Genomic DNA, 19,517 nt, shown 5'->3' with positions numbered 1-19,517 from the left:
AGTCACATACACACACCTTTAGTAAGGTCAGGCCGAAAGGCTTTTGAATTACATTAGCAACTCACACTGAATCCTTTGAACCGGAGCCAAATGACTGACAGCAAACAATATTAAAATGCATGAGCAATTCTGACAAAGAGCTATGAAATACACCAAAGGGACGCAACCGTTTGCGAGCAGTGTTTTAAAAATGCCACACGAATGTTGATCCTTTCAAATGGTGGGAGACATATCAAAATATCTCATTTGAATGAGTCACGATCAAACATATTGCATTAGGAGTCGGTAATATGTGCAGAATGGAAATGCGGTATCCAGCGGGGAGAGAGAAAGAGAGAGAGAGAGAAAGCAGGAGTAGAGACAGACGTTTGAGGGGGTCGATGGACAGGCAAAGTGTTTGCCCACTGGCCGCCTCTGAGGGAAAGTGTGTATGAGAGGAAAGAGCACTCACACATTCAGCCTTGGGCAAGGTGACTGAGGGGAGACAGTGAGTGACAACTGCAGTTGAACTAGAGGATATTCAAACTGAAGAGACATAATAATGAATCGAGGCCTCAGGAATTAGTACCACATAGACGTCAAAACCCCAGGGAAAACAAATCCACACAAGCATGATGTCCGAGTGTTTATAGTAGCCTATATAATGAAAGAGGATATGGATATATAAGCTAGGCTGATTAAATGGGAGATATTTTGAGATTAGCAGATTAAAAAAAAAATGTGCAGGGTGACCGAAAACGGTAATTTTACTTACTGTCAGTATACAAAATTATGAAAAGCTTTATGCATGTCATGCAAATGAACTGTTTTCAAAACTATCTTTAAGGTTTAACTTGTTGGCCTTAAAATTAATGAATTCGGTATCATCGTTTCAGTTTTTGCTGCAGTATTGCACATTTAATTCAGTGTGTTACTTGCCATTACTTTGTTATTGTTTGTACATTTTCTTATAAGTTTTTTTTACAGCATTTATGAATATATGTCTAAGTATCTATATTATATTTGTCTGAGGTTGTCCAGATTTTTTTATGTTTTTGAAAGAAATCTCGTGTTCACCAAGGCTGAATTTATCTGATCTAAAAATGTATGAAATAAATGCATGCATACATACATAAATAAAAGTAACAGTTACAAACACAGAAATTATTACAACATAAATTATTATTATTATTATTATTATTTAAAATAACTTTTCTATTTTAATATGTATTCAAATATACATTTTCCTGAGATGTTAAAGCTGATTTTTAGCAGGTTTTTATTCTGAATTTATGAACTTTTACTCCAGTTTTGAGTATCACATATTCTTTCAGAAATCATTCTAATGCTGATTTGATGCTCAAGAAACATTTCCTTAGTATTGCCAATGTTGACAATAGTTGTGCTGCTTAATATTTCTTTTTTTTCCGGAATTTAAATCAAACATTTTGTAATATCATAAATATCTTTACTGTCACTTTTGATCAATTTAATACATCCTGGATGCATAAAATTATTAATTGTTTAAAAAAAAAAAAAAACTTAATGACCCCAAACTTTTTTTTTTTTTTACAATTTTCAGAGTGCACACATAAAAAAATAGAGTTTGATCCTGTAAATTTTTGTGTTATTCGTTTATATATCTGCATTACATGAGCTATCAGCCACCCTGCTTTATAGATATCGGTCAGCACTAAATTTAACTGGATGCTGGATTCAGTAGAGCCACTGTTTCAGCAGCTTTCTGCTAAAACTCCTCTTTTTTTTACTGAAGCTCTGTTCTGAGTTTAAGCCTCTGACCTTGAGTTTCAGGAAACTGACTGCGGTAATGCACATTATTAAAACCCTGAGTGTGTGCATGTCTTCAATGGACTGTCCTTGTCCTCTCAGCACAGCAAACATATTCTTTGATCTTTGACCGGAATGACTCTCACAATGCGGCGGAGAACCTCAGGAATACAATATAATGTACCGACTCGCGCTCTCAACCGCGCACAGATCCCACAGACGTGAGAAAACGCGCTCGCGCACACAGTCTCACTCACTCTCGCTCTCAGTCTCTCTCTCCGCAGTACTCAGGTTGCAATTATCCTCTTTGGCTGGAGTGTTTTGATGGTATAATTGCCATGGACACTGAGGAGAGAGGGATTGGTGAGTGAGAGATAGAATGAGGGATGGAGAGGGGGAGAGAGGGACATTGAGAGCTGACACTCTCAGCATGCTAATGCCCAAATACACTCTATCTCCCCCCGTTTTCCTTTTTGTCACTCTCTTCATCACACACACACACACACACACACACGCACAGGTGCGGTAACCTCTCTCCATTCCACATTCACTCCAGGCAGCAAAAAAACAGCAAATACACAAGCCCGACGGGAGAGCGAAAAAGAGAGAGAAAACAACAGTAGGAGGGAAAAGAGGGGGATATTTTCCATCCACTGACAATAGAGATGATCCACGCTCATCCTCTGCTCATCCCTCAGTTCTTTCTGCTATGTAATCCCTTTTGTCCTTTATATTCGTTCTTTCTCTTTTACCCCACCCCAGAAACAGAGCCAAAGTGTGAACGACTTGCCTTAAGCACGATGGCCCTAAAAGAGATGGGGGTTAATCTGCGCTGGTGTCTTGATTGAGTCTAAGCAAATCTGCGACATCTGGCGGTGGATTAAGAAACTGCACTCAAACTCACAAAAGTCAACATTACACGAAAATGGAACTGCGCACAACTGCAAACGTTTTTCAAACGCCTTTATTTTACCATCAAAGCTATGTTGGTCTTTAGTTAATATTAACCTATAATTAAAGCCATTTAGACATTGTTTTAAATTAATATACCAAATTCAAACAGCATTGAATGGATTTAATTCATTATGCTAAAGGATCAGCTCATAATTATAAAAATGTGCTCATCCCCAGGGCATCCAAGATGTAGATGAGTTTGTTTTGACAGATTTGAGGAAATTTTGCATAACATGTTCACTAATGAATCGTCAGCAGTGAATGGATGCCTTCAGAGTGAGAGTCCAACGGCTGATAAAAACCTCACAATAATCCACCAGTTATCCACATGACTCCTTTCCATCAATTTGCATATTGTGAATTGCATGTTTCTAAGAGAGAAATCCATCAAGACATTTTAAACTGCCCAAAATACCAGTCCATAATTCATAATAACTCTTTCTTCAGTGAAAAAGTCCATCATCTATGGACCTCTTACTTCAAAATCCATTATTTTTTTAAAACTGGTTTTACGTGTAAACAGTTGATCTGTGCAATATTTCTCAGAAAAGACAAATAATATGGATAAAAGACTGGTATTTTAGCCAAAAGTGATGGATTTGTGTCTTACAAACATTCAGTTTTCATAGGAGTCATGTGGATTATTGTAATGTTTTACCAGCTGTTTGGACTCTCATTCTGACGGCACCCATTCACTGCAGAGGATCCATTGATGCAATCCAAGTGATGCAATGCTGAATCCAATTATTTTCTATTAAATAATAAACACATCTACATGGCCTGAAGGGGAGTACATTTTCGACTTGTACTGAACCTGGAACATTTCTTTAAGCTACTATTGTATGATTTAAAGCTTGCTTGCCAATATCCCATGCAGAAATTTCATGCCAGCTAAAGCTAATGTTATAAATGCAATAATAGCCATTAACAACAGCCTTCTCAAAATGGAACACACTGTTTCAGGAGTGGAATAAAGCCATTTACAATCAACTGCAAACCCTGGTATGGTATTCCCACCATCCAATTAATTCCCAATGGATGGAATCAAGTCCTTTCCTACATTTTGAATACACACTGAACATCCCGTTCCACTCTGAAAGTCACATTATAGAAGTAAAATAGGTCAAAATGCCATTTCATGTTGATAATAACAATTTATTACATTACTTATAATTTACTAAACAGGCAGATTTAATTGAAAAGTCAATGTTTTCATTTAAACAACAGTCATTTACATAACAGCTTCATTTATACAAGAGATCAACCATTGGATTAAAAAAAAAAGTTCCTTAGGCTCAGAAAATGTACCAGATTATTAAAATAAAATAGTGTCAAATCAAGTAAAACTCTGTTGTGGTGGTCTTACAGTGCAGGGATTATAATGCTGTTGGACATATCCTACAAGTGTAACTATTTGAGTAAGCGGGTAAGGTAAGTGTGGAAGTCAAGTGTGTGTGTGTGTGTGTGTTGACTGTGTGGGTGGCCAGCGAGTTGTACTTAAGTGAAACTGTGATGGAATTGTTTCAATATGTGTGTGTTAGTCAAAACTCAGTTGATGAGAGTACGTATGTGGGAGTGTGCATGTGTGTGTGTGTTTAATCTGTTTCTCTATGTATTGTGGTCGTGAGTGGGTGTCTGTATGGAGAGAAGTCTCTCTGCATGCTCTAGGATTTCAGCAATCTTCCTCTTCACTGCTTCTCTCCTCTTCAAATCTACATCTCCTAGCGAGAGAGAACGAGTAATAGAAAGAGAAGAGAAAAAGGGTAGAACAAAGGGATATATGTTGTTATGGGGTCTATATACCATTTAAATATTCTGCATTGCATCCAAACAGAGCTCATTTCCTGCTTTGAGGAAAACAACATTGCATGTTAATGTCCTTGAGTTGAGAGGTACTCTGCTCTTTCCTCTCGAATAATTGAATCATGCCAGGGTCATCCTGACCACAGCAAATTGACATTTGGCTGATTTAGCATCTGTAATCTGCATATGGGGCCAGTATTTCATTTTTTTTTTAATATAGATGGAAAACAAAAAGAAGAAAAAAAAAACCATTTTCATTGAAACAGTAATGTTTTGGTCATGCAGTTTTTAAAAACATTGCGGTGTTATTAAATTGTAAGTTTTAAACTGTAATAATTTTTCACAAAATTACAGCCTTTTTTTTACTGTATTTTTGATTTTTCCTTGATAAGCATAATGAGTGCAGAAATCTTCTTTCAAAAAAGTTACATAATATTACCGACCACAAAATTGTAAAGGGTAGTGTAACCTAATTTTGTGCACATTGTAACTTTCAGTTCATTATTAACACAGGAAACGAAAAGTGAAGTCAAGCGCATGCAGTGTGGGATACTATATTCCCTACAGTGTGCTTTGTTGAATACACATTTTATATCAGGGTATTTCATGCAAAGAGACACAGTTTTCACGGTGTGCACAGTATATGCATGATATACTGCAGTTTGTTAGTCTATTATCAAGAACAGCCTCGTTCTCTTACCTTGCACTCCTTTCATAAATATATCAACAGCCGTCCTATATCGTTGTACTGCTACACTGTATTCGCCGTTTCTATCTTTTTCCTGGGCGGCCTTCAGCACTTCATTGGCCTGGTACACGTAGCTCACATCTCCAGCAGACTCTGTCCCATCTGGAACGGTTAGAGGAACGGACAGGAGTTCAGCGTGGCTGGGTGATCCATACGGTTGATCTGGAAGATTGTGGGATAAGATTAAGGTTTGCATTAAAAAAACAACAACTCAGAAAAACAATTATATGTAGAAATGATGAATTAAACTAATTTTACTTTATTTTAGACTTCTATACCTTCTTTGGCACACGGGTCAAATATAGCGAGGTCTGTATCTGAAAGCGGAGGCGGGGCCTTGTGTGAATGTTCTTCCAATCCCGAGTCAAACAGGGAATCAAACTCCTCGGATTGGTCGACTAGAGAACCCGGAATTTCAGGCAAGGCATCTGGAAGATGAAAAATAGGAATAGAACAATCAGTTATGATTGAAATCAAATTAGACATTACAGAATTGATAATTGTAACATGGCAACTGACATGTTGTAGTGTCGGTAGCAGCAGCAGAGCACTGGTCTGTGCTGTTATTCTGAGGTGTTGTGATGTCAGTCTCTCTCTCTTTTTCTGTCAGTCCTTGTATTTCGGTTTCAGTGTGTGTTTCTTGTGTGGGGCTGCTTTCCGTGTCACTAAGAGCCTCTTCTGCCATCTCAGGTTGGGTTAGGTCCGTCAGTCTCTGGTCGGACTCCAGCTCCTGAGGCTGGATAGGAGCCTCTCTCCCCGTCTCCTCTTCAGCCAGCAGCTCAGTGTTTTTCTCAGGCAAGGGAATAAGAGGAGGCGGAAGAGACGTAGAAACGGCAGAGGTTTCCATTGGTCTTCTCACTTCTGCTCCCTAAGACAAGATCAATAAAACCAAAAAGAGGAGCAGAAAATAAACATTCAGTCATTAATTCACCCTCATGTTGTTGCAAACCTGAATGACAATGGACAATGAGACACAGGTTGAATATGGACGACTTATTTATGTATGTATACCATTATATATTATATGATACAATATTTTAGATGTAATACAGAATACAGAAATTTTTACAACAATCTTTATTGTCACATCCTGAATAAAAATATTCATTTCATTAAAAATGGTAGTACACAGATTTTATAGGAATAAAATAAAATAGAATACATGATACATGATAAATGCATCTTCCAGAAGATTGTTCTTACCCTGAAGAAGTCTTTGAGTTGAGGGCTGTTGTACAGAGCAGGGATATTTGTAGTGAAGAGCAGCATGGCCTCAGCCGCTTTCCTTCTCTCTTCAATCACAGCCTCATCAAAACGTCCTGTGAGAGAGACACAGAAAAAAGAAAGACAGGACGGACAATACTGAGTGCGGTACAGCATCAAGTCATAAAAGATGAAATAAAACAAACTGAACTGGGTAATTTCTCTTTTGTTTACATATCATGTCTTGCAATTCCATTGCCCTTACCAAAAACCTGTGCTCGTGGAAATGAGGGAAACTCTTCTAGTCGTCTGAACAGGTTCCTATGAGTGTACGCCAGCTCTCCATGTAATTTCTTCAGCTCCGAGTACCTCTTCCACACCACGACCTGCCAATCAAACCAAGAGTGCCCAGTGAGCCCAGTGCAACTCTGATCCAACATGTATATGTACAAATACAAAAGGGTGCTCATACCTCTTTAACATTCTCCGGATGTGTCTTTGATACAAACTACAGAGAAAGATAGAGATGAATTAAACCACACAACACCAAAGGGAGAGGATTTGAAAGGGCTGATTGTAAGCATTAATGGGGAAGGGGGAGGCTGAAGTCACATGACCTCGTCCCAGATTCTTTAAATCACGAGTTTGACTGCAACCCTGATAAACATTGCCTTGTACTAGTAGTTATTAACCGCTTTTATGAGGATCAGTTCAAAAGGATTTATGCCTTTTGTATTTATGAAGCATATTTGATCGAAGAGTACAAAGCAGTTTAAAGTTACGAGTAAATCATCTTTGTTATTTACTGGAATATTCATAATAATAATAATAATAACAACAACACAACAGTCTTTTCAAAATATTAATATATCTGAAGTCCAGACTCATTTAATAATTGTACAGTATCTACAGTATTATTGCTCTCTGTTATAAGGAGATGAAACGTAAACATTATAACTAAATACAAAAACGTTATATTGTGCTACTAACCCTAGCTGTCACTTTATATTCCGTGTGTCCTTTCTCATGTGTACGGGGATCTGTCACAGTGAAGAAGCGGTGATATTCCTCTCTTTTGGCCTTTCGAGACATCCCTGTCACATAAATATGTTTAAATTTACATTAATATAAATAAGTGGACAGAATCAAGCGGTGACTGGTACTGTTGACAGTTTGGAGCACTTCCTGTTCTGAGAGGCGCGCATGCGCAGACTGATAACAGCACTACATTCCAGCCACTTCAAAATAAAAGTCATGAAAGGTCAAAAGGAGATTTGTATTTCTTCATTGAATGTGCTTCTAAAGATATGATATGATATGATATGATATGATATGATATGATATGATATGATAATTGAAAATAATTTACAAATTTATACGGACATTTATATAATGTAAAAAAAAGTATTAAAAATAAAGCATAAACAATAATATAGATAGATAGATAGATAGATAGATAGATAGATAGATAGATAGATAGATAGTGTCACTTTATTTAAACATAATGCTAACTTATTTCAGACATATTAAGCTTAAGATGAGACAGGCCTCATTTATATGCCCAGCATGTTACTCGTAGCCCTGACATGCCCACCTCTCTTTTGTAAATGTTAATGGCCTCCCATTGAGATGGCCAAGTCTGAGTAATTGCCTTCTGAGATCTCAAAGTTGTAGTTCAATGTGGGTTCGATAAGGGGTGTGATTTAGATTATAATGTCACCCACCTGCAAACATGTCCCACACACACGCACACACGAGTGTCAACTTTGATCAGCTTGACAGGATCACTCTATATATGCAATGCATCAAGCAACTCCCCAGGGATGGAGGATGGTGTGAAAAAAGGGCTAAGCAGACCAATTAACATTTGAGTCACTTCGCATCATTAATACCACAGTCTAACGAGGACCTCATAGTGAGAACAAGACACAGAAATGCACAGCTCTCCAAATCACAAGTGACACCCCACGCCTTACCAGAGCATAATAGCATCATCACCCTGTAATAATTAACACCCTAGCAGTTCATTAGTTCCTCGCCACTGAAGTTAATATGATTCCACCTGTCAAACAGGAGTATATAGGAGTAGGAGTTTCAAATAATTCATTTTCCCATGATATATTATTGCAAATGAAAGAATTGATAAGACTTCTGATGCAGAAGTAACACCTTGGTGTGACCTTATCAAACATCTTTCCTACTGGGTCTGGGAGTCCCTTCTCATGCACAAATGTCTCTTCACCCTTTACCCCTTCTCCTCTACACCCACACACCAACACCACTACCTCCACTGTGCTTCGTGGTTATCTTTTGACCAATTGTGCTCTCTAATCAACCGCAGGATCCCACCTTTGATGCCTATAAAAGCCTATCATCCTCAAACCCCTCTAAAAGGCAGTGTTTTACAGTGTTGAAAGAATGTTCTCTCTGTTACGGGTGTTTGTGGTGACTCTGTCCATGTCTCTGCTGCTTTGCAGCGTCAGTTCGGCACCAAGAGGAGACCTGCTGCTCCAGCTGCTCCAATCAGAAGTGGATCCCAAGGAGAATGAGGTGAGACACAAACTTTTTTGTACAGAATTGCTTCAACTTTAAAAATCCATATTTGATTCAGTGTGTCACTTGCCATTTCTTTGTAGTTATTTGTGTTATGAGTACTAGCAATTATTACTTTTGAGTGCAAATTATTTCTACAGTACATATTTCAGTTTTTCTACTTCAGAATTTATTGTATAATTTGGTGTTACTTGCCATTTCAAATAGTTTCAAAGCCCTTTTTGGGGGATTTTGCAACAATTTTCTCAGAAATGGCAAGTCAATTTGGAAAAGCTTTACAGTAATTACCATTAAGATTAATAAATACTGTAACAAATGTATTGCCAAATTGTTAATGTTAGACAATGAACTACTGGGAATATTGAATGTTAGCTCAATTCCACTAAATCATTTTAATAGATGCAACGTTTGGTTTTAATACTAAATATTGAAATTAAGATCAATAAATACTTTAGAACTATTTTTCACCTAGTGAAGTTTCTAATAAAGTCTAATAAAACCTTTTGTAAAATTGGCAAATTTGGAGTGAAAAAAGATTTTTTACAGTGCAGCTTTGAAGTAATATCCATTTAGAAAATAATAATATGCATTTCTAAGAACTACAGCAAGTTCGGATTAGAATGTTTTCTTTTTGACAATGAAAGGTTTCTGGATCATCTTTTCTCTCTTCAGCTCCAGGATCTCTCTCGCTTGCTGCTTCTGAAGCAGCTTTCTGAGTCGGTGGCACCTGAGGAGAAAGAAGCTCTTGAAAGCATCGATGATCTTGAGGTTCGTAATGAAGTGGTTCGCCAGATTCCCCTCTCCCAACGAGAACGCAAAGCAGGCTGCAGGAATTTCTACTGGAAGACCTTCACCTCTTGTTAGTCAACCTGCAAGACCCTTACAAACATTGTTGTACTTGTGTAGCCATCAAAATAACAATGAGACCAGAAATTTTATCCCAGTATAGAGAGAGATTAACTCTGACGTTTATGCAGTGTATGCTATAAAATGTTTGTATTATGGGTACTATTAGAATTGATGGTCAGAGATCATACGATTAATGTTTAAAACCTTGATATAGAGGTTTTTGTGTTGAGCTGGCAACAGTGTCATTGGATTGATCGCTATTCCTCTGTAATAAAGTGTGATCAGGGAAAGCATGTTGCTCTGTGGGTCGTAATATTAAGAACACACTTAAACATTGTCAGTTTTTTTTTTCTTTCACATCCATCAACAATGTCAGTACAAACTAGATGTCAATATAGACATTTGCAGTAAAGACAGATGGAATTATAAAGCTGATATTTTGCTCTCCCTAAAATCAACATCAGAAAAAACAAAAACAGAAGCAAACTCATCCGAAATAAACTGGCAGCTTAAAAGGTAAATCAGCCATTGAAACAGACTGTGCAGTACCAGGGCACTTCATCAATTATCTGCAATCAAAGTTTTTTGGCAGCAAATTGACCAGATGGACACTATGCTGGAATAATCTTACAAAATATTCCAGACAAATCAATAAATAAAGCATGCAACCATCTGAACCACTTTATGCTTTTAGTTTCTAGATAATTGTAACAATTTGTCAGTGCAAACACTAGCACTTATTTTGCTGCAATCAACACCGTATTTGAAACCTTTTATATAACGGCATTAAGCAATGGATGCTTGCTGCTACACATCATTCAAATAACAGGCAATCAAATGCATTTTGACGTAAAGAAAATTCAGAAAATGAGATGTAAAAAAATAAAGCCAACCACTTACAATCTCTGCACAAAAGTCATTTCTCTAATACATACTTTACCCTCCTTGTAACCTTCATACTTGACTATTTACTGTCTGTTAGTCATTAAACAATGTATATCTAGTTACAAAATCACAAATCCGTTCCTTAACTTCTCTCCATTTCTTTCACTATTCAAACTCCTTGAAAAAAATCCACTCTGCTGCCAAAACCAAACCGCTGAACATGGCAAAAAACAAACAAAAAAAAAAAACTGCAGCTACTCAGCTTTAAAATGAAACCAACCACTTTGATCCCACACACACCTGTCAAAAGATTTCCTTCAATGAAGCGGTCATTAAATAAACTGACCCTTTTATCCTATCTGACACCAATATTTCTGAAATCAGTGTAAACCTAGAGCTAGAGACTGCACGGAAAACAGAGCAAAACAGCTGCCGGTGCTGAACTTTTCCAACCGTTTTACCAGAATTATCATTAGTGTCATGATGAATAATGATAATAAACTAATATCAAGTCAGTAAATGAAATACAGTAATCATATCCTTCAACAATCATGATTTCAAGTATTAAAATAATGAGCACTGGATATCCGCTGACATCAGGTTTTTGTTTGTGAGAAGATAAAAGAAAAGAGATGATCTGAAAGGGGACAATATGAAGTGACCCCAACTGGCAACAGAATTGGGGCATTAGAGGAAACTGTGACATGTTACTATATTTCCATTAAAGGTTATTATTTAAGTGTTGTAAAAGTGACTGCTTCAAGGTAGAAATGCACCCTGCTCACGAGACTCACATTTTGCATGAACACACATACGCAGAGGATTATACATAAACACATATTTGATTCATCATCTGTGTTACTCTATTTTTAGGAAACAGCTTTCCAGTGAAGCTACTCTAAGCACAAGAGCTATTAGCTTCTCCTCAGCTCTATGCTACCCTGAGAGGGATGTCTTCATATTATTTGTGCGATCAACATGTAAAGTCAAGGATGGGAGAAATGACAGGTGGCGGGTGTTTCGATAGTGGTACATTCTGAAGAATAACTGAAGAAGAGAAGGGACACAGAGTGATGGGATGGGGGCATTAGCAGTCAGTGGAGATTTTGGCAGAAAGATCTTGGATGCGACGGGCGCTGCAGCTCTTGCAGAGAATGTGTCCATCCAGGGGATAGCAGCCTCTTCCCTCGCCCTCTGAAGAGAGGAGAAGACCACAATCCTGCAACAAAAACAGTTTTCTTTAGCACGCATTTAGATCATTTCACTTATTATTATCCATTTAGCTTATTTCATATTCAAAATGTAACTGAACATTTTAAATCTCATAGTATTATTCCATTGCAAGTGTAGTGTAAATGCATTCATGACACCTCAGTGCTGCATTTAACATTGTGCAAATACATCTAAAGAAGATGCAGCTTTTTTTTTTTCAACTCTTTGTTGATGCTTTATTTAATGCAATTCAATACAGGCAAAATCATTGTTTTTAATTGACCAAGACTGGTCTTTTTTTAATTATTATTTTTAATTATTATTATTATTAGACGTCGTGTTTACAGCTGTGACGACGAACACTCATCAGGATCATTTAAATGCTGGATATTCAAAGTATGTGAAATATTAATATTTATCTATAATTACCATATTAATCTATAATGTTTTTCCTTAACTGATTAGCTGTAAGAATTTGACATAAGGTTAGGAATAAATTTAATACTTTAAAAAAAATAATTATTAACCTTATTATAATCATATCGCCTTCCATGTATGACAGAAACCAGAAGTAAGAAAAAAAAATTATAACGTTCAAAATATGGATATTTTTCTTTTGAAAAATCATGGATTTGCTACAGGAGTCCTTTATTTTACATGCATGTTTAAAAACGAAACATTCTCAAATATATGAGATTGTATTTCATAACTGATTAAACATGAAGTGAAAGTCAGAAACTTCTTACCTCACAGACGTAGCAGTTAACATGGAAACTGCGATCCAGTGCAACGATCCTCACTGTCTCTTCCTGCCCAGGCTCTGGCATTATGGCCTGGCCACATACTGAGCAGCGGGGGGCAAACTTCCTGTTCACAGAAGCAGCAAACCAGGTTTTAATAAAATGTAGACATTTGGTGGAGTTTCATAACCATTAAAAAAAAAGCTAAGATTTTGTGTGGGGAAACACAAAAAGCTATTCCATTATCTGCATCTGATCGTTTATCAACAGAAACTTCTAACCACACAGAAACAGAAAAACACAGAAGTTGCCGAGTACCTGTGAAAGTCCTCAATACAGTGGATCTGAGATGTGGCGTCCACAGTAAAAGGCACTCCATCCAGGCAACAGCCACAAACCACACATGTGAAACAGCGAGGGTGGTAAGCCTTACCCATCGCCCTCAGGATCCGGTCTAGGATGGGCTCAGAGCATTTCGAACAGCGCTCAAGTGTGCTCTGGGAGCAGAGAGGAAGAACAAACGATAAGAGTCTGAATGCAGAAAGAAACAAAAGAAAAATAAGAGGCAGAAACCAAGAGGAGTCGACAGATAAACTCACTATGTAGCAGCTCTCGCAGTAGCTCTTTCTGTCTAGTGCATAGAAAGGCTGGCCTCTCAGACGCGCATGACAGGTGATACAGGTGAAACACTCCACATGAAACACCTGCTCCATGGCAATACAGCCACTGCCGTCTCCCAGAACATTATCCCCGCACCGAGCACATCGACCTGAGGAAGAAAGATGGAGAGAGAGAAATCCATGACCCTTATTTGAAACACATATTTGATGTAAAAGCAAAAGTACAACACAGAGGATGTAAAATGTTGGCGCATACCAAAATATTCCTCAGTAGGGGGATGATTCATATCATACACCAACTTCTTGGTGAGCCGATCCAACTCTTCTTCTGGATGTGGTGCTGCCCCCTGCTGGAAGAACATGGAAAAACATTGCTAAGCATGCTGATGCATTCCTGTTGTTCATTACATATTTTATACAGATGTATTCTTTATATGGTCTCAAACTTTTAAACTTCAAACTTCAAACTGTAGAGTTAAAACAAAATCATACTATCACTCAGACATGTTCACAACCTTTCTTGAGGCTCTTAAATCTTAAGGCTATTGTCAAAACAACTGCAGCGCAGACAATTGCTTCGCTCGCTAACATAATGTACCATATATCTATAATGAAAGGAAACCATATTGTTTTTGACATAATATGTCGTTACTACGAAAAAAAAAAATTATAACGATAATTATATAGTTTTAACAACGTATCTCGTTTTTACGAGAAAATGTAATTTAAACGAGAAAATCTCATTATGAAAAAAGATGTCATTTTTACGACAATTGAGCGGAAAAAAAATAGTGTGTGGCAGCAATGCGTCACCGTAGTAAAGTACAGTACATGTAAGTTACTTGTTATTGTAACTGTATTGTGCGATTCAATATTACATTTAAAAGAAATATTTTAAATGCATACATTTAATTACATACAAATTACTACAGATGTGACATTACAGTATATTTTAATATATCAAACAAGTGTCACAAGCCAAATTTAAAAAATTATAATAATCACGCAATTACATAAAGAAATTATTTTCTTCTGTCCTACTTAAGCACTCAGAAATGTTTTTTTATTTTTATTGCACTTAATGTTAATGTAAACTATACTACATTATTTAATTGCACTGAACGACGATTAATATTAAATATGTCATCAAGCCACAAATATCTAAAATGAACAGCACATTTTCTTGAATCAAAACTATTTTATTTATGTATTATCAATTTGGCAAATAAAGGACTATTCACCTACAATAAATATTTTTTTTTCTCTTTTTTATCTTTATCGTTTTTTGCTTTTCGTAAACAACACTCAAAAGAAATTCTGTGTTAATTTTCATGCCAGAAAGTTTCCATCTCTGCTACAACCTGCATCATCCTCACAGAATAATAAGTCTAACCTTGTTAGACTGATATGCCGACACTTGGTCTTGACTCTTCTTCACCGGTGGTCCCTGGCCGGCTCTCCCTCCTGGCATATTACCTGATCCCCCCTGATAAGCAGCAGGATCTCCATGAGGTTCTTGTACAGGAGGAGGTGGTGGTGGGTACCAGCCCTGTCCCTGTGGCTCATAATGTGCTCGTTCTTGCTGAGGGGGGCGAGAGGCATGCTGGCGGGGCGGTGGAGGGGTGTAAGCTTGCTCTGCCTGCCGTCCGCTCTGAGAATAGGTGACGGGCTGAGCTGTCTTCACCTGTACGGAGAAGCGTGGGCCGGTTGGGGTGGAGGCGGTGGTGTAGGAGGCAGGCACTGGTTGGGGGTAAGGTTTGTGGACGGAAGATGCAGCAGAGGAGTACACATAGTCTGGCTGAGGTGTAGAGGTGTAAGGTGGGGCGGGGTGGTACTGGTTTTGGAGTGGAGGCTGATAGCCCATTGACGGCCTGCTTGATGGTGGAGCCCCCATCTGGTTGGGAGGGTTATAGTGGTCGATAGGGAGGTGCTTGCTGTAAGGCACATTGTCATACAACTGTTGAAGAAATGAGAAAGATTGTTTTTGCATAGAAAAACAACAACCAAAAACAATACCACGATACTAAATGTTTCCTAAAAGCTGGAATACATTACAAAACATGAATATTTGCGATCTGGGTGAGTCGATGCAAGTGATCCAAAGTTGTGTAGTATATGATGGGTAGTTTTCGACCAATATTGTTTTCTTGATAGCCAATGCCAATATCTAAGAGGACAGAGTGACCTTACAAAATATGATGAAATCACAAAAAAGCTAAAGTTAAACAGTTCCATTTAAGAATTCATTAGACAGAGACCGTAAACTATCGATGATGTGTTGCCAAAATAAAAGCCATCTGCGATGAAACTGACAGTTTTTGTGTGTGTGTTTTTGGAACGACTTTAAAGTCTGGTAGTGTGGATTCTCAGTCTTTCAGTCTACTGTGCCCAGTTTTTCTGTCTAAAGACTTACAAAGTCAGCAAGTGTATAATGTTTGTTCAGAAGTTGTGTAGTGTATTCTATCCTTAACACATTTACTCATCAATATACTCGAAAGCATTTATAGTCCAGGCACCTGTATGAATCACTGTTGGTGTGTTGTACCTGTGTGCTTGAGCTCTGAGTGTGACTGTCCAGGTCAGCCAGCATGCATGTAAGAGAGTCTATCTCTGCATCAATATTAGACATGTGCTTCTCTGATCCCCGATTCTGAGCAAACAACAACCACAAACAAAACGCACATTATAATACATTCATGAATACAGATTTAAAGGGATAGGTCAACTAAAAATGAAAATTCCATCATTATTTAAACATCCTCACATCATTCCAAACATTTATGCTTCTCAGTTAATTCTATTATATAGATCAACAGTATATTAGAAGCCAAAAGGAATGGAATTCTTTCTTTAAAATATCTTCTTTTGTGTTCTGCAGAAGAAAGTAAGTCATACAGGTTTGGAAGGACATGAGGACATGTAAATGATGATAGACCCCCCCCCCCCCCTTTTCCTTAGGCACAATTTACTAAGTAAATCATCTTTCAATTCAGATTTGAAAAACACAGTTCTGCAGAGAAATTATAATTATAAATGAACATGTTGATGTCACTGACGTGAAGTTCATGGCTGGCCATGCGTGGGTTCCAGGTGTGGTGGTCTTCTTTAGGCCCCTGGCCTGGAGCATAGTATCGCTCTCTTAATTGGGGAGTCAAGGGGTTGTAGGTAGTAGACCCCGAGCGATCTTCCTGATGCTGGTGTTGCATGTTTCCACCTGAGCAGAAAAACATCAGTTCAGATTCATCAGCAGTAATCCAGCATTAGATTCTTTAAGATTAAATTCAATGAAACCGATAATATAATGAGTTTAATGTAAAATATTAACTGTTTGTGATTTTGAAAATTCTACATTTTAAACAAGAATCATGTCACATACTGGTCTGGACCATTTACGATATTAATATGATATTTAGTAACAGCCCTGCATCTTGAAACAAATTCTGCTGTTTTGTAAAGGAATAATATTACCTATTTTGATGATGTTGAGACCAGAAAAATAAATAAAAAGGATTGAGATCAAATTTTTCAAATTGTTTCAAAGTAGACAAAAATAAATATCCAACATTAAGTATTTAACAAATTAATATTAAACTAACAATCTGCCAAATAAATTTGATGTCAAAACCAAATTAAGTTTTTTTCACAGCATTTTTTATAGTAAAACTTGAAACGTGGCCATAATCCTAACATTGAAATCAGGATTAGGCATAAACGAATGTCGGGGAATGTTTGGGGAAGTAGTGGCCTAATGGTTAGAGGGTAGGACTCCCAATCGAAGGGTTGTGAGTTCTAGTCTCGGGCTGGATAAACTTCAACAAAATCTTTTTCGCAGGTATCAGCAGAATAAAACAATTTTCTCCGAGAAGTAAGCATGATGCATAAACATGCACTGAAAGGTTTACCTGAAGGTCCAGTAGCCATATATCTTATAGGCATAACATTTCCTCCCGTTCCACCATTCTGGTCATACATGTTATATTTTGGCCTCTGATCGGGCAGACCTTTCTTGGGAGGTCTGTAGAGAGCGGGGCCAGAGTGTGACATTGGTGTTGTGGCTCTATCTGGGCTACCGAGGGTTCTTGGAGGAAGCCAGTTGGGGCCAGACATACCAGGCTTCTACAAGGACAGAACAGAATAAGTATGATTTAACAATTGTGTAACTTTTCTAATTGCTAAGTGTTTTATTTTACATGTGCATTCTGAACATGTGATCACAAACTCAAGCGTTAAGGCCCTAAGCAGCGCTGTTCAAGCTGGTAAAATTGCAATAACTACAACTACACAAAACAGGTTGATGTTGGGTTTCCATTGCCAAAGCATAGTTTCCATGATAACAATTGGTGCTAAGTTAAAAAGCAGGAAAAGGCAACCATTCTCAGCCGAAAGGGGAATTCCAGGGTTCCTTAGTTGAACTGCATTTCTCTCTCGCACATACATATAATACCCCACAGGTGCACAGCACTCGCAATGTATTCGCTCCTCTCTCAAGTCTCCCACTGCTACAATAGCCATTGTACCCAACACTTCATCCACAATCCTTTATCTACAGAGTCTGTCCATGAAAATAATATAGGAAATGTTGTGTAATGATCAACTTCTGATTTGAGCCATCTGGTGTCCGCTGGACAATGTCCCGTGTATCCAAGTGCTGAGAAGTGTTGGTTATTATAAGCTTATGAAAACAAAGCAAATAAACATCACAACAATATAAGAGGCAAAACACAATAAGAAAGGATCTAATCTTAGATATTAAAACACTTTGAAACTGTGCAGGATAGTCCAGCTTAAAATGGTAGCTGGTTTCTAACTGGTCTTTAGCCAGCTGATCAGTTATCATGCACCCCAAAAACAGTTTAACCACTTTAATATAACTAATTAGTTGCTGGTTTGCTTGTTCTCAGGTCTCAGATGACTAGCGTGATCATGTAACAAAACAAATAGCATCTTAAAATAAAATTTTCATCTGTGACTTTTACTCTGATCTCTAATCACTGCAATGAACTACATTCAAACAAATGTGAAGGTTTGCATCCAGAGATGTCCAACCTCACCGCCTTGGATTGCAATGCAATCCGTGAAAACTCGTACTCAAAGCCGGGGATTGTTAGGCCGATTAATCACCCGTACGAGTATGCTTTCATCTTATAAAACACATTCATCTGCGACATATAGCCTAGGCTAGTGATACCGCAGTTCTCGGCTGCATGTAGCCAATGTAAAATCCCAAAGTTACATCGACTGGAGAAAGCGCGACACTGCCGCGCAAGAACGTCACGCGCATAACAACAACTCATACATGTAACTTGAGTCCTGTGTTTATTGGGATATTTAAACAATGGGACATTAACGATTTCCCGTACCTCTTGAAAACGCTGCAGACTCCCAGTCTACCGACCATCTGCTTCGCCTCGCCTCGTATTCATCTGCAAAATGAAATCAGCTCATGAAATGAGTCCTTGCTTCTGGTATATCTTCAATGTTTAAATGGTAAAGTTCAGTTTAATGCGGTTTCAGACGCACCGTGCACTTACCACAAAGTGGTTTATTAATGAAACTGTTAAACCATTATAAATAAACTCTCTAGACATTAAAGAAAACATAAAACAGTCGCCTATATCGTTTACCTTATCGGTAAGCAACATAACATCCAGTTTACATTGTTTATTAGTAGCTATGTTAGATAATGCGAATACTGCAAGTCGCTTTGGCTGATTAAACCGAGAGTTTTTTCTACTAAACGGAACACGCTCACACGTTTTAGGTAAACACTATCAGCAAGCTCTGTTTGCTTTAGGGTTGTGGCTAACCTAATACACTTGTGAAGGACTTATTAGTTATCTGTCTGTTTCATTTTAATAACCTACTTTTCCTGGAGGATCCAGCAGCGACTGACAGAGGCCTGTGTGGAGCAATCCAAACGCATGACGTCACATGGCAAGCTGATTTAACATTTAGCCTATCCACCTTTTTCCTGATGTAAAAATGGGCGCAGCCATTTGTAAATTATATGGGTCTAGCTTCCAGTCTCATTTGCATCCAGATATTTTTAGCCGTACAAAACAGTTCGTTTTGCAGCAATTGATGTGTCCTATCATATTATTTTAATCTGTTATCTTAATTAAGAACACACTGGTTTGTACTGCAAACAGTTTTACCGTTTACTGCACGTTGTTATTCTCCTTG

General features: G+C 37.8%; 3 protein-coding genes across 6 annotated transcripts; 1 reads left to right on the top strand and 2 right to left on the bottom strand.

Annotated features, from left to right (window-relative positions):
- Positions 1 to 3,855: 3,855 nt before the first annotated feature.
- Positions 3,856 to 7,677, bottom strand: LOC127961847 (sorting nexin-15-like). Its single transcript, XM_052561120.1, has 8 exons — positions 7,466 to 7,677; positions 6,948 to 6,983; positions 6,741 to 6,861; positions 6,476 to 6,591; positions 5,792 to 6,140; positions 5,551 to 5,700; positions 5,225 to 5,434; positions 3,856 to 4,442 (listed from the first exon to the last, which is right to left on the bottom strand). The coding sequence occupies exons 1-8, from the start codon at positions 7,565 to 7,567 to the stop codon at positions 4,330 to 4,332; spliced, it is 1,197 nt and encodes a 398-aa protein (XP_052417080.1). The 5' UTR covers positions 7,568 to 7,677; the 3' UTR covers positions 3,856 to 4,329.
- On the top strand, positions 7,677 to 10,168 carry LOC127961848 (somatostatin-1A-like). Its single transcript, XM_052561121.1, has 2 exons — positions 7,677 to 9,025; positions 9,701 to 10,168. The coding sequence occupies exons 1-2, from the start codon at positions 8,894 to 8,896 to the stop codon at positions 9,890 to 9,892; spliced, it is 324 nt and encodes a 107-aa protein (XP_052417081.1). The 5' UTR covers positions 7,677 to 8,893; the 3' UTR covers positions 9,893 to 10,168.
- Positions 10,169 to 10,211: 43 nt separating this feature from the next.
- On the bottom strand, positions 10,212 to 19,299 carry LOC127961844 (thyroid receptor-interacting protein 6). 4 transcript variants are annotated; one of them, XM_052561114.1, is made up of 11 exons: positions 19,199 to 19,299; positions 18,695 to 18,757; positions 17,237 to 17,450; positions 16,391 to 16,548; positions 15,880 to 15,984; positions 14,728 to 15,291; positions 13,591 to 13,684; positions 13,314 to 13,483; positions 13,033 to 13,211; positions 12,721 to 12,841; positions 10,212 to 11,981 (listed from the first exon to the last, which is right to left on the bottom strand). In XM_052561114.1, exons 3-11 carry the CDS (start codon positions 17,439 to 17,441, stop codon positions 11,850 to 11,852), a joined length of 1,728 nt encoding a protein of 575 aa, XP_052417074.1. In that variant the 5' UTR covers positions 17,442 to 17,450; positions 18,695 to 18,757; positions 19,199 to 19,299; the 3' UTR covers positions 10,212 to 11,849. The 4 variants fall into 4 exon arrangements, with proteins under 4 accessions (XP_052417074.1, XP_052417077.1, XP_052417076.1 ...); XM_052561117.1 differs by having other exon boundaries at positions 13,591 to 13,681; XM_052561116.1 differs by lacking the exon at positions 19,199 to 19,299 and adding an exon at positions 18,959 to 19,127.
- Between the last annotated feature and the right edge of the window lie 218 nt (positions 19,300 to 19,517).

This window comes from Carassius gibelio, chromosome B7, assembly GCF_023724105.1.
Source record: "Carassius gibelio isolate Cgi1373 ecotype wild population from Czech Republic chromosome B7, carGib1.2-hapl.c, whole genome shotgun sequence".
Lineage (NCBI taxonomy): Eukaryota > Metazoa > Chordata > Actinopteri > Cypriniformes > Cyprinidae > Carassius > Carassius gibelio.
This window is presented reverse-complemented; position numbering and strand designations above follow the sequence as displayed.